This window comes from Eumetopias jubatus, unplaced genomic scaffold (assembly GCF_037043125.1).
Source record: "Eumetopias jubatus isolate StellerSeaLion01/CBP00866 unplaced genomic scaffold, mEumJub1_p1.0 scaffold_4, whole genome shotgun sequence".
In the NCBI taxonomy this organism is placed as follows: Eukaryota; Metazoa; Chordata; class Mammalia; order Carnivora; family Otariidae; genus Eumetopias; species Eumetopias jubatus.
In genome coordinates, this window is record NW_028274810.1 from 42,778,827 (window position 1) to 42,793,481 (window position 14,655).

Genomic DNA, 14,655 nt, shown 5'->3' on the forward strand with positions numbered 1-14,655 from the left:
CAGAGGGCCTGCCTCAGAGGATCTTTCCAGGGTTCTGAGAGGACTGAAGAATTGCATCCTATCTCTTCTGGAGGATGTGGTTCCACCTTGGGCGACTGAGAAGATTATACTTCTCTCTGGGTCCCCAGCTAGGCCATGTATCTTGATTCTCTGCCATGTTTTTAGAGTGAAAGGACACTAGAGTGGAAATTCTGGATGCCAGTCCCAATTGTGAGGCGCACTCAATAAATGTTGACTAAAAACCACCTTTTATTGAACAGTAGGAACTAGTAAATGATTTAGAGGTATTAACTTGTTTAATCCTCACAACTCTTCTATGAGGGTGCTTATTATTATGATCTCTACTGTACAGGGAAATAATGAAGTTTCAGAGGATTTAAACGTTAGCTCTCAAAAATTGTTATGTGTGGAACTGAGGATATAAAGCTTTGCCCTTTAATGGAGCTTATAGTCTAATGCAGCAGAATAGCGGTAAACAAGTACATATGAAATATTATGTAAGGTTAAGCAGAGATAAATGCTGTGAAGAAAAATAACGCTTAAAGAAAAATGATGGAAGAATGGGGATCCGCCTGTCAGTTTAGATGGAATAATCAAAGAATGTCTTGATGACGAGTGTAAATTTGAACAGAGACCTGGACGGAGTGAAGGAATTAGCTTGTGGATAACCTGGTGGAAGAGGCAGAAGGATAGCAACAAGGGTCCTGATGGAGCAAAGAGTTTGGCTTGTTCAGGCAACGTTAAGAGGGCCAGGTAGCTTGAGCCAAATGAGCAAGAGGAGAGTATAGTTGATGGGGTGATACGAAGTTACAGGGTCAGAGCAGGTGAGGCCTTGAATGTGGACCACTGTAAAGGAGTTTGGATCATGTTCTGATGTCTTATTTCCATACACACAAGGTCTTTTGCTAGGCAGACACCTCTGAGATCCTTTTCTGCTTTAAAATCCTGTGACTTTAAAGTAGTGATGTTACTTCAAGCCATCCACATCAGTAACATGTTTTAGCAATCTACTGCATCTCTAGACACTCTTCAGGGGCAAAGCCATTTACCCCTGCTGGTTGGTTGGTTGGTTTTTTTTTTTTTTTTTCAAGTGGGCAGCCAGCTACAGCCATAAAAGCCATGGCTGGCCCTGTCTGCTGCCCTGCCATCTCATTGCCCTTAACTCAACCTGTCAGAGCTGTGGTAGGCATGGACTGTGTTTGCCAGTATGTGGTATGTGTTTAAAGAATGTTAATCCCTACAAAGAGTCATTTTGTGTTTTTGGCATAGTGATAATTTTCATCCTCTAACTCTCTCTCATTTGCTGGAATGCTCCTTGTGCCCCCTTATAGAGAGTGTGACAACTGGGGTAGTAATGAAGCATTTGACAACTGTGTGAGTTGTAGGAACATGCCCCTTTTTGTAATAGAGGCATAATTGTAACCAAAGAAGTTTAATTTTTTCTTTAGCAAACACTGACATTTCTGTTTTAAGAATGACTTCTAGAGCAAAAGGAAATACAAAAATTACCATGTATCATGAGTACACTGAGAATTCTCTCTGTAATAGCTCAAAACTGATCTATGACCAAAATTAAAACCATATGAGCATATCCTAAATTTCAACTATTACTGTGTTTGCTTTTAATTCTGTTTGGAATAAGGCTTCAAGTGCTTTCCAGAATGATGTGAGTTACAAATAAATAGAAAAAGAGTTTTGTTGTGTTCCATTTATTTTATTTGTACATATCCATTTCAAAAAAAAAATGACTTTAAAAATACAGTTCTGTCCCAGAATTGGATCCTTATCAGCACAACCACTGAAGGGAAAAAAAAAGTCATGCAAACTGAAACTATGGTCTTTTGTAGTGACTGAATGGAAGATGCAATTATTCTGGTAGAATATATAAGAAGCTCTGATTCGGCAACTGATAGCACAAGAGAGAACCCAAATTTCACTTGTTTGAAGCAAGGAAAACACAGTTTTACATATGGATATGATAAGGTTTGCACAGCCCTGTTGAAGGCCTGTATGAAACGAATGTAGCTCTGGGATTTGTTAAACATCATGTACTGACATGCCTCTCCTACCCACATCAGTTTGATTACTGTTAATTTATTTCTTACTTGCTTAGCAGTAACAATAAGTAAATAGGTGATCATATGAAATCAAAACTGTAAGCTGACATTAGTCCAGTGAATGCAGTAACAAATCATCTCACGCTCTGAAGTTATGTTTGGTCATTGGTATTAATGTATCATTGCTGAAATGCACCACCAGGTATAAAAGAGATCAGGTTAGACAACTTATCCAGTTTGTTTTCTTAGCCATTATGACAGCAGTCCAAGTAGCCAGTTTCCGAAAAATGAATGGACACATGTTATTGGTGACTAGTCTGGGTTTTACTGTCTGGGGAAAGCTATATAATTTCACACTGTATTACCTCTTAACAAATTTAATCACATTTCTTATCAACAGTTGGAGTTGTCAGCCCAGTCTCTGTGGCTCTGAGCTACTGCTAGCGAATGAGACTTGAGGAAATAGCCACTAGAGGAGATGCCCAGGCCTGCCCCTCAGATGAAGGCCCTTCATCAGGCAACAGCATGTCAGTCCCGGGATGAGGAAGGGAAATGTGCTGCGGAGTTAGGGGCGCCAATCCCCTGCTTGACAGAGGGAGACCAGACAGACTGCCCGGAGTCCTGGGGGCACCACCGGCGCACACCGGCACTCATTGCTACTTACACACCAGCAGCTCCGAGGCACGGCCGGGACCGCAGAGCAGTGTGCGTGCCGGGGGGCGGACAGCTGTGGGGAGCGGAGCAGAGGGTGGAGCATACGAAATACATCATGCATGATTTCCAGACACCTCTCAGGAAGGTCGACTTGGGCAGCAAACAGCAATGTTAGGATTGGGGCGGTGGCAGGGGCACTAAAGGTTTAACTTGAAACATACTGTGTTAAGGGATGAACCTTTTAATATTTTTCTGTCTCCACTCCTTAATGCACATGCTTTTTTGCTTTCAGAAAATAGAGTCAATAGCTGTGCAGAGTTGAAGAAAAACTTCCTCTGGCGTCCCCTCTGCATTTACCTATATTTAAAAGGGAAAAAAAGATAAAGTTAGTCTTTTTTTTTTTTTTTTTTTAAGATCTTATTTAGAGAGAAAGCGCAAGAGCATAGGGAGAGGCAGGGGAGAGAGAGAATCTGAAACCAACTCTGCACCCACGACCCTGAGATCATGACCTGAGCCAAAATGAAGAGCTGGACGCCTAACTGACTGAGCCACTCAGGTGCCCCCAGAAAGTTAGTCTTAAGTATTTGTAGATAAGACTGTTTCTAATAATAAAAAATGAATTACCTGCTCATAACTTGTGCAAAATTTTAAAATAGGAGACCCCAAAACCACAGAGGAAAAGTGAGTAGTTGTTTAAAAACTAGGTTTGTCTACAATGAGATACCACCACACACCTATTTGAACGGCCAAAATCCAAAAAACCCACCAGATGCTGGTGAAAGTGTGGCACAATGGGAATGCTCATTCTTTGCTGATGGGCATGCAAAACGGTACAGCCACTTTGGAAGACACCTTGGCAATTTCTTACAAAATTAAACATTCTTAACCATATCATCCAGGAATTGTGCATCTTGCTATTTACCCAAAGGAGCTGAAAATTTATGTCCACACAAAAACTTGCACATAGATGTTTATAGGAGCTTTATTCATAATTGCCAAAACTTGGAAGCAACTAAGATTTCATTAGGTGAGTGGCTAAACTGTGGTATCCAGACAGTGGAATATTATTTAGCACTCAAACGAGTTACCAAGCCATCAAAAGACTTGGGGGGAACTTAAATTCATATTACTAAGTGAAAGAAGCCAATCTGAGAAGGCTAAATACCGTATGACATTATGAAAAAGGCAAAACTAGGGAGACAGTAAAAAGAGAGGAAAGAATGGGTGGAATAAAGAGGATTTTTATGATAGTGAAACTTAATGGCATATACAGGTCATCACATATTTGTCAAAATCCATTGAGTGCGAACACCAAGAGTGAACCCTAACGTACATTAATGTGGACTTTCGGTGCGAATGATGTAGGTTCGCACCGAAAAGGTAGGTAGGTTCATCGATTGTGACATACTACGCTTGTGTGGGATGTTGATCATGCGGGAGACTGTGTTGTGTTTGGGGACAAGGGTATAATGAGAATTCTGTACTTGATCAGTTTTGCTGTGATTTAAAACTCAAAATCTATTTAAAACAACAAAAACTAGGTGCCTTGAGGTGAAGTATCATTGAGGCTCATGGAAAGACGAGTTAAGACTTCTGAACATTTGGAGCAGGACAGGAATAGGGCACGGGGTGGGACCGCAGAGAAGAAAGCGAAAGCTGGGACCGCAGCTGGTCCCCTTGGACGTTGTTGGTGCACCACCGCGAGAGGCCTGTCCTGGAGGAAGCAGGGAGGGAGCTGATTCCTGGGCATGAAGGCACTACTACGTACCCTTCCTCTCTCAGAATTTCCTAACATTGTCCCAGCCACGGAGGAGTGTCCCACCACACCTGGGACAGCCACAGGAAGAGGAGGCCTGGTGACCCACCTAAGACTCGTGAGAGGGGTGGGCAGCGAGCCTGCTGAGATGTAACTTTTTCAGGCTTTATCTCCACACGTTCTCATTTGCTAGGGTTGGGCTGGGCCATCTAATCCGCATATTTAGCACATTCCCCAGATGATTTTGCTGTGGGTCATCTTGGACCACAGTCTGAAAAACACTGATTTCTTCCACTCTTGTCTACCTTCTTTGTGCAAAGTAGTTTCGATTTCACAACGCTAGGGACTTCACAGATCTGAAGGTAAAATAAATTCTCAAACCCTCTGCCAAAAAAACCCCCACCACATTTAAATATCCCAGAAAATAGATAACAACAATGTTGATAGAAGTGATGTTTGTAATAGCCCCAAACTGGAAAAACTGCAAAAATCCATCAGCAATAGATGGATAAATAAATGGTGGCATAGTCACATGATGGAACAGTATAGTGATGGAAGAAATCCTACAGCTACAATCAGCAACAGGGGCTAATCTCTCAAAGCTGCAGTGAGAGAAGGAAGCAAGGCCTGGAAGAATATGCAGACAGTATGATTCAAGTTATGTAACATTCAAGAACAAGCAACGCTAAATTGTGTCGGTTAGGGATCCATACGTGAGTGGTAAGTCATAAAGAGAAGCAAGAAGGTGCTTATCCTAAACTTCAGGAAAGCGGCCACTTCTTGGAGAGAGGAAGGAAGAAGTGACCTGGGGAGACCCAGGGAGCCGCCATTCCCTGCGACTTCTGGGCCCATGACGTGATTACACGGTGTTCGTTTTATAATTCTTCAAACCATACACCCTGCTTTCGCAGTACCGTGTGTATGATGTATTTCACAATAAGGAAAACATTAAAATTTAAAAAAATGTAAGCACCCCTCCCCCAGTAAATGTGTCCTACCCGATCCTTCCAGGAGAGTCAGAGGCTTTCCACCTGGGGGCAGAGACTTGGGCTTTGCCGCGTCTGTGTCCCTCACAGCACCTTGCCTCTTGCTTTTCCTCTCCTTCCTTTGCCTTTCAACCAACAAACATTTCCTGGGTGCTAACAATATATTACGTGCTGGAGATACCAAACTGAACCAGACAACAGGATCCTGCTCTCAAGGAGCCCCCAGGTCAAGGGCAGAGACAAAAACTCTTTAAAACAGGAATTGACACGGTTTGAGGTAAGTACAGGAGCACCTTCCAGGATGTTGGGAGGGCAGGGACACTTCCTGAGGAAAAGTTGTCGTCATCATCTAAAACGATAAACTTCACCATTAATGAAGCGTAAGTGTTTTTATTTATTTTTAATTAAATTTTTTCCACTTCTGCCCGTGCTTGCTAGCTCCCTTCTCTCTCTCTCATCCTCTCGCAAGCCCCCCCTTATCCCCTCCCTGACTCTCTCCCTCCTTCCCTCCAGTCCCTCCCCTCCTCCCTTGCTCCCTCATTCCATTCCCTGCTCCCCAACCTCCATGCTTTTAAACAGGGAATTCTGACAAGGATCTTGGAAGACAGATACGGTCGTCCCCATTTCACACATGACAAAACTGAGGCTCTGAAAGATGAATTAAATTTCCCAAGGTCGCACAGCTAAGTGTGTGGCAGGGACGTGGTCAAAACCCAGGCCTCTGACTCCAAAGTCCTTGCTCTTGTGACTAGGTGATATTACATCCACCAGTTCAGAACGGCTGCATGGTTGAATTTGGTTGGGGCAGCAAGGAGTGAAGCTGGAATGGTAAGCCTTTGTTGACCATAAAGAGGCCTATAGATTCTGTTTCATGAGAATACTGGGGAATTACACATAAGGGTTTTTAAAGTATGAGTTGATACAATCAATCACAGGTACATAAAAGTAGTTGATAAATATTTGCCTACTCAGAAAATTGCAAGAGGGCTGGAGTGTAAGGCAAAGAGCACTGTATCAGGAGCGATGATAACCCGGTACTATCTCCGGTGAGCTTCGGGACTCAGACCAGGCATTCATCCCCTTGGGGCCTCAGTTTCCTCCTCTGTTCTGTAAAGGGACTGATGTCAGACATGGTAACCTCCAGGTTTGGTGCCAGCTCTGATACTCTATGCTATTCCAAATCTCGGTTGACATTTTCGTGGTGGTGAGGTGCCCATCAGTGGGCGTCAGGATTGTTCGTTGGGTGTTGACAGTCAAGCTGGGCCTACAGGACTAGATCTGCATTTGAAGATAATAAAGAATGAGAGCCTTCTCTGTGGAGAGACCAGCATGTGCAAAGGGATAGGGATCTAAAAGCACGTGGAGTTTTCAGGGAACAGTGGGTCATTTGTTGACGATCCAGCAAATTCAGCTTGACTTGGGGGAAGGAGAAGAGGAGGCTGGAAAAATAGCTCGGGATGAGATTTGCCTGTTGCCAGACATTTTCTATAAAAGCAATCACACGGTAAATGTGTTTTTTGGTGAATTTTTTACCCCTCTAAGCATGTTTTCAAGTTTCGCCCATATTTTAGTGGGTATCAATACTTCATTCCTTTTCCTTTTTATTGCCCCACAATGCCTTATTATCTTTAACCTGAATGTACAAGCCTTGGAATGAATGTCTGCCCTCCTAACATCCCTTTTTGGCAAACCTGCCACTGCCCTCTGCCCTGTGGAACCCGCCCTTGCCTTATCAAACCCTGGAAGGAGGGAAAGGGTGTTCACTCACTTCCCTGGCCCCTTCTCAGGTTCCCTCCCATGTAGTGGGGGTGGGTTAGAAGGTTTAGATCTGCGAAATGCCTTATTGTTTACACTGTCCATGACCGTATTAGTGGCAGATAGGTCAGGTCTCTGGTCCCCCTGCTCAGCGAATTCCCTCATGGAGAATATTCTAAGAGAACAGTTAAGTGACTTCGATATTTTCATATATTACTCTAACTCAAAGGAAATGGGAAAGAGCCAACTTACTGAGGGCATTTTAAGTTACAGGAACTATTCTCCGTGCTTACAACTTTAACACATTGAAACCAGCTAACAAGGTGCTAGTGTTGAACATCCTTAGCGAACAGATAAGAATCCTGGATCCTGATTGTTTTGTGTGAAGGGGACTTCCTCAGCAATCGTGCAAACTTGAAAATAAGACATCCTCCAAGGTTTTGCTCCATAATCAGTGCTTATGCTGTATTAGTTTATAGCAACTCTCTTTTCCCACGAAGAGTTAAAGTAAGCCTCACGACGTCCTTTTCCCAAAAGACCTCCAAGTCTGACTTGGCAGAGTCAGAATGTATGCGGTTTTAATGTATTTAATTGAAACCTAGGTAAGTGGATTTGCTTTTGACTTTAAGAACCTATCTTTTTGGGTCTGAGACTTGATATAAAATCCTGCAGAAAGTGCTCAGTATAGAAAATACTTTTTTTTTTTTTTAAATAAAAACAGCTAAGAGCAAGTGAACAGGAAACACGATCGAATCTCTGAGTTTTCACCTGACTTCTCAAAGGAGAGCACTCAGGGATAATATTTCCCAGCAGTCAGCAGAACATGTCGCTCAATTAGGAGAGTAGTTACACTGCCTTAGGAAATGCCCATTTTGTCTATTCTCTCTCTAGTTCTGTGAATTTGCAAGCCATAAAACTGGGCTGGTTCAAACACTGTCCGGGGCTAGTTGCGTTTCTCCTGAATTTTCTCACGCTGTTACAAACATTGCTTGAGTTTTAGTTTTGTTTTTCATACCCTGGCGCCATGGGGCTTCTGGGACAAACCCAAGCTGCCACCGAGCGGTTTATGATTGTTGTGTGGGCCACCTTCTTCCTCTTTTAATCTTATCCTCCGTGGAGCCAGACGGAGCCCCGCCACCATGGGGACCCCCTCACTGCCAGACGAGGCTCGGCAAAACCCTTAATATGCAGCACCTGCGCGCTGTCTGGGGCCCAGCGTCCGCTGCAGTCTTCAAAAGTTAGGGTGATGTAAACGGCGCTTCTGGGGAGCCCTCCATTTCGCATATCCGGTCAGGCCACATAGTGCTCCTCATTCTCAAGGCCGTAGGAAGAAGGAGGGCTACGGAGGGAGGCCTTTGCTCTAGAGAGCCTTAAAGACAAGCATTAGCAACAATTTAAGAACTATTTATAATCTGCGTGTGAATGGATTCTCTGCACGCAGGACTTTCCAAAGTCCGAGCGCGCGGTTTGTCCATTTAGAAAGTTACGTTTAAAATCTTTCCTTCTTTTTTCTTCTTCCTCCGAATTTTGTCTGGAGTTTATCTTTGAATGACAGCTCTGTTTTGTAGACATCAAAAAAATTCTAAGACCTCCCTGATCAGTCATTTTCCTGTTTAAAATACCAGCAGTTTTTAGGTTGAACTTTCTAGGATAGTCTAGAACTGTGTTATGCAAAGTGGGAGCCACAGGGGCCACCTGAACACTTGAAAGGTGGCTAGCACCGAGGAACTGAATCTTTAATACTATGTAATTAAAATCAATCTAGGGGCGCCTGGGTGGCTCAGTCGTTAGCGTCTGCCTTCAGCTCAGGTCATGGTCCCAGGGTCCTGGGATCGAGCCCCGCATCAGGCTCCCTGCTCCGCGAGGTGCCTGCTTCTCCCTCTCCCTCTGCCTGCCCTCCCCCTGCTTGTGCTCTCTGTCTCTGTCAAATAAATTAATAAAAACTTAAAAAAGTCAGAGACAGATGGAAGATTTATGCCTCATTTGTCAAGTGAGAGGGACAGAACCTTAGGGCTCCTTGAAGTCACCTGCCCCCTCGTGCACATTTCTTTTCCCTGGGCGGCAGGCGGGAGGGCTCTCCAAAGCCGGTTGGCTAGTGGCACTCAACCCGAGCAGGGCCAGCCTGAATCCGGGGAGGCTTCACACTAGGAACTGAGGTGCAAACTCCGCTGAAGGAGGGGCATTGATAGGAGAGGCCCAGCCATCGGGAACTGGGAAATCCCAGAGCTTTTCTGGGTTCAAAAAACTTCTCCGGCGCCAGGGAGAGAAAGGGAAGTGGACGCAAATGGGTTAAAAAAAGCCTCTGCTGAAAACAGCTCAACAATCTCTCCTAGGAGACACAAAAGCCTAAATTAGGGTGTTCCCACTGACTGCACAGTTGTTAGTAGTGGACAAAACAAACTAGAAAAAAATTGCCTGAAGAAACTATAGAACATCCGTATTAGAGAGTATTTCATAGCTATTAAAAAGAAAACATCATTGTGATGTGTACTGACTGCCGGGTGTTTCAGAGAAATGTGTACAGGATAGTAGGATTTTCATGACATCAGAAGCTTCCACCATGGCAGGGGGAGGGAGGTGTTTATACAGAGTAGATTGGTCAGGGGTCAGAGTGAGCAAGAGCAAGAGAATGTGAGAAACGAGACAGAGAAAGAAGGAGGAAGGAGAGGGTGGGGAGGAGAGGTGGAAAGATACATGGTAAACTGTTCACACTGGTTATTTGAGGGAAGTAAGGTTGGAGGGAGCATTGCTAGTTGTTTTATTATATATATATATACATATATATGTGTACATACGTAGATACTTTTATTCTTTGCTTATTATAGTAAGCCCTTATTACTTTGGTAATTAAAAAAAATTCTTTGAAATAAATCTAAACCTAGCCACCAACATGAACACTTGACAATTTTAACACAGCTGGGACCACGCAACCACCCGCTAATGCTTTTTTCTCCTTAGCCTGTTTGATCTTCAGAGAATCTGAAGAGACACGCCCTCCCCCCCCCCCCCCCCACCTCCTGGGGCATGGGATCTGGCAAGCATCCGTTGATACAGCCTCTCCCAGTTTCCCACTAAAATGCCCATGGAGACCCAGAAAAAGGTGAATGGTCACAGGAATTCTGAAAACTTGGATTGCTACCTCTTGCCAGTGGAATTAGATCCCATAATCTGCTCCTGACTTAGAAAATGACCAGAAAAGCAGGCATCTATCCTTCTGCTGTGTGGCCACGACTTTCAAAGGCAAGAGCTGTTCTCCCGGGATGCCTGGGTGGCTCCTTTGTTTAAGTGTCTGCCTTCGGCTCGGGTCATGATCGCAGGGTCCTGGGATCGAGTCCCGCAACGGGCTCCCTGCTCACCCGGGAGCCTGCTTCTCCCTCTCCTTCTGCCTGCTTGTGCATTCTCTCCCTCGTTGTGACAAATAAATAAATAAAATCTTAAAAAAAAAAAAAGAGCTGTCCTCCCAAAGCCCCACCAGGACGTCCTTTTCTAAATCTAATTTAAGACCATATTACCAAAAGAACGACTAAGGAGAGAGGGGGGAACACGTCCCAAACCAGAAGGACTGATCTGGTGCAGGAGGGGAAGCAGAAAGAGGCACAGGTCAAGTGCATCTCAGGGTGATGGTTGTCCCCGCTCAGCACGTCTCAGCCCCAAAATCCCATGTTAGATGTGAGCTTCCCAGATTCACCCCAGCCTGCCTTCCAGCATGAGATCCAAAAGGACCAGTCCTGAGTGCCACTGGTCCTCGAGTACACGTCAAGTGACATTAATGATCACCTGCACGTCTTGTGGGTCAGGAGATTCCCTTCCAATCCACCCCCAAATTGAAGGACGTAGCAGATTACAGTTTCCAAAGAGAGTTGAAACAGTATCTCCCACCCCACATACTTTTCTGAATATCACCTTGCTACTCACTCATCAAGAGATGAAATGGAACCCCCTTCCTCTTGAACCTGGGCTGGCCTTAGGGACATTCTTATAACCAGTAGGATGAGGTAGAAGGGACACTGTGTGATTTCTCAGGCTTGGCCAGAAGAAGCCTCGCAGCTCCTGCCTTGGTGTTTTGGAACACTTACTCACTGGAGGCTCTCCCTGGGGCCCTACCTTTGGGAACGCAGGAACCGTGCTGTGACAAGTGCAAGCCATTCCAGAGAGGCCACGTGTAGGTGCTCTGGTGGACAGTTCCAGCAAAGCCAGCCCCATTCAGGCTCCGGACATACGAATGAGGACCTGTCTCCGTAGTGGATACAGCAGCCCCCACCGTGGTAGCCTCCCGTTGCTGGAGTCATCCCAGCTGAGGCCCCAAACACCACGGAGCAAAGAGGCACCATGGCCACTGTGCTTCCTCAAACCCCCGAAGCAAGTAACAGCTGTTGATTCATGCCACTACCTTTTGGAGCGGTTTGTCACACAGCAATAGATCACCAGAATAGAGGATGAGTAAACTTAAGACAAACTGAGGCTTCTGGGGAAAACCACTCTAGAAACAGGCAAAGGGCACACATTCTCAGAGACTCAGAAGGAAAGAAGACCTCTGATAATCATATCCTAGAGGAACTAGAAAAATTTTAAATATAATTTTTTGAGTACTCAACAATAAATATTTATTGAGCACTTTTTTTTTTCTTGTGCCAGGCATCGTGCCCGGGGGAAAAGCTGCAAACAAGACAGACATCATGCTTCCCACTACAGAATTTACCTTCTCTTGGTAGCTGCAGACATGTAGAGAAGTCAGTATAATAAAGCATGACAAATACGAAGCTGGGGAAAGAAACAGGGCTCTACAAACACAGCGGAGGGGCAAAGAATGTATACTGTTGCTGGTTTAGACCGTAGGTAAGAAGCCGTGGATGTTGCGCTGTGAGAGCTGACAGTCATGCCATGAGAACAGGCGTGGTGAGAAGGCAACGGCGTGAGAAGAAAAAAGACTGAGCTGGGGCCAACGGAAAATGCACCTGAGCATTAAGCTCAATGTCGGTAGCTCGGGAGCAGGAACAATAGTGTGAAAAACTGAGTTGGGATTTTTCCTAGGAAGTCCAGAGCACAGAAGTGACCGTCACGGAGTGGGCTGTAGATCGAGAGCCCCACTCCCCAATGCAGACGTCACTGATGCATGTTGGTCTTGAGCCTCTGAGTGCGGCTACTCTGAGATGCGAGGTCCGCGTCAAATACGCACTGGCTTGCCAAGCTTTGATCAGATCGGGTCACCTGTTTTCTTTTGACTTTTTTAAAAGGTGGTTGCTAGAGAAACTTAAAATTACACATTGGGTCACATTTGTATTTCTTTTGGACAGCTAGCATAGAAGGAACAGAGATCTAAGAATTTCATGGTTTTTGAGGAATTTTGGGGAGAGACAAGGAACAGAAGGTCAGTAAAAGTAATCGAAGGATAATTACAGAAAACTCCCAACTTAAAAAAGGTGCCTATGCCAGTGCAAGGGTGTGAAGGCAGACTGAAATCTGGACACAAGTACTGAATGACACGGGGGGGGGAAACAAAACCCCAGTATATTTAAAGATACCAGCTGAAAAAAGTTGACTTCCAAATCTGTCTCTGCCTTTTCCTCCACAACACTAAATGCTTGAGAACAGTGGAGCGACGTTTTCTGAATGCTGATTGAAAAATATTATGACTGGGCACCTGAGTGGCTCAGTCGGTTGAGGGTCTGCCTTTGCTCAGGTCATGATCTCAGGGTCCTGGGATCGAGCCCTGCATCGGGCTCCCTGCTCAGTGGTGCTTCTCCCTCTGCCTCTGCCCCTCCCCCTGCTCCTGCTCTCTCTCACTCTTGCTCTCTCTCAAATAAATAAAATTTTAAAAAGAAAGAAAAATATTATGACCTAAATGTTATATCCAGTGAAGCTGTCATTTGTGTGTAAAGCCCCTGTAGCAACATTGTCTGAGAGTCACAGAAAAACTGAACCAAAGAGTTATTTTAGCCAACTGAAAGAAAAATCAAAATTAAGACCTAAAGTACGGAGAATCCAAGGTATAAAGGTAATCCAGGCTTTTCCTTTACTTGTTTTAGATTCCGAACTTCTAAATCCAGTCGGCTAACGGTCGTCAAGGGTGAAGTTTGACCTTCCCGTGCCTTCTGCATCCCCTCCCTTCCGGCTGGTGCCAGGGACTGCCTTTCTCATTCTTTCTCCCTCAGTTCACAGGAAGTCTCCTACCGGGTTGGATGACTCCCCAGAACAACAATGGATGTTGCTCTATTTCAGGACTTACTAAAAATGGCTAAACTATTTATGAAGCTGGGACACTGCAGCAGAAGAACGGGCGAACAACACCCTAACTTTCTCCTCTGCAAAGGCAGAGAGAGTTGCCAAGGAACTTGATTTCCTGCATCTGTGAAACGCATGTTTCCGGAGTCATTGGCCTCTCTCTCTCTCTCTCTTTTTTAATTGATTAAGGCTAATAAATAACCCAGGGACAGTTATCATCTGTCACCAAGCCCCTTTCATCTATGGCCCGGGGTGTTTCTGGGCTGATTATCACCCCGAGCAAAAAGTACGGAACAGGTGGAGAAAAACAAACGTAAGAAAATATATCAAAGTGTTCATTAGTGGTTTGGGGGGAAGATTCTTATCTCTATACTCTTACATTTTCTAGTTTGTGTCTTTTTTAAAAAGTAGTTGTTACGTTTATACTTGGCAAAAAGAAGCTTGAAATATTAATTTATACAATTCTGTTTATGCCACTTGAGGTAGCTATTTCTGGGGGATAACCGCCTCCCCCAGCAAGCCCTTCTCTCCTGGGAATTCCTTATCACCCAACCCAATTCCCAGGGAAGAGTCCCAGGCAGCCATGTGTATATGGGCCAGGTTTTAAATCAAATGCTACCCCTTCAGACACTTTCCAAACACCCACCTAAAGATTTTATTTATTTATTTTTTTGATAGAGACACAGTGAAGAGAGGGAACACAAGCGGGGGGAGTGGGAGAGGGAGAAGAAGGCTTCCCACTGAGCAGGGAGCCCGATGAGGGGCTTGATCCCAGGACCCTGGGACCATGACCTGAGCCGAAGGCAGACGCTTAGCGACTGAGCCACCCAGGCGCCCCTCCAAACACCCGCCTAAAATACACCCTCCCTCCCCCCGCCAACAACTCATTCTGTTTTTATTCATAGAGATTATCCTATCAGCAATTATTTTACTTTCTTGTCTAACATTTTTCTCTTTTCAGTCTATTGTGTTTATTTCTGTGTCCCTAGGACCAAGAATAGTATCTGACGTATAGTCCGCACTCAACAAAATATCCACGGAACAAATGAAAAAGTCCCATGTGACCCCCACCTGCCTGGCCAGAGTTGACGGGACCAGGGAGAAGACCCTGAGGAAAGCAAGGCCAGTCAGAACATTTCTGTCTGGAATTTGGAAATGTTGTGGTAACACGTGGATGTGGAATTTGCAGGGTGGCCATATTCTGGCTTCTGGGCCAGAGAAGGAA

At 44.8% G+C, this 14,655-nt stretch overlaps 1 protein-coding gene across 1 annotated transcript in view; it reads right to left on the minus strand.

Annotated features, from left to right (window-relative positions):
• Positions 1-1,844: 1,844 nt before the first annotated feature.
• AK5 (adenylate kinase 5) overlaps positions 1,845-14,655 on the minus strand; it is a 232,738-nt gene continuing 219,927 nt past the window's right edge. The window contains exon 14 of the mRNA XM_028102560.1: positions 1,845-3,068. Within this exon, the coding sequence (XP_027958361.1) occupies positions 3,000-3,068 (69 nt within the window). The 3' untranslated portion in view covers positions 1,845-2,999. The remainder of the gene's footprint in view (positions 3,069-14,655) is intronic.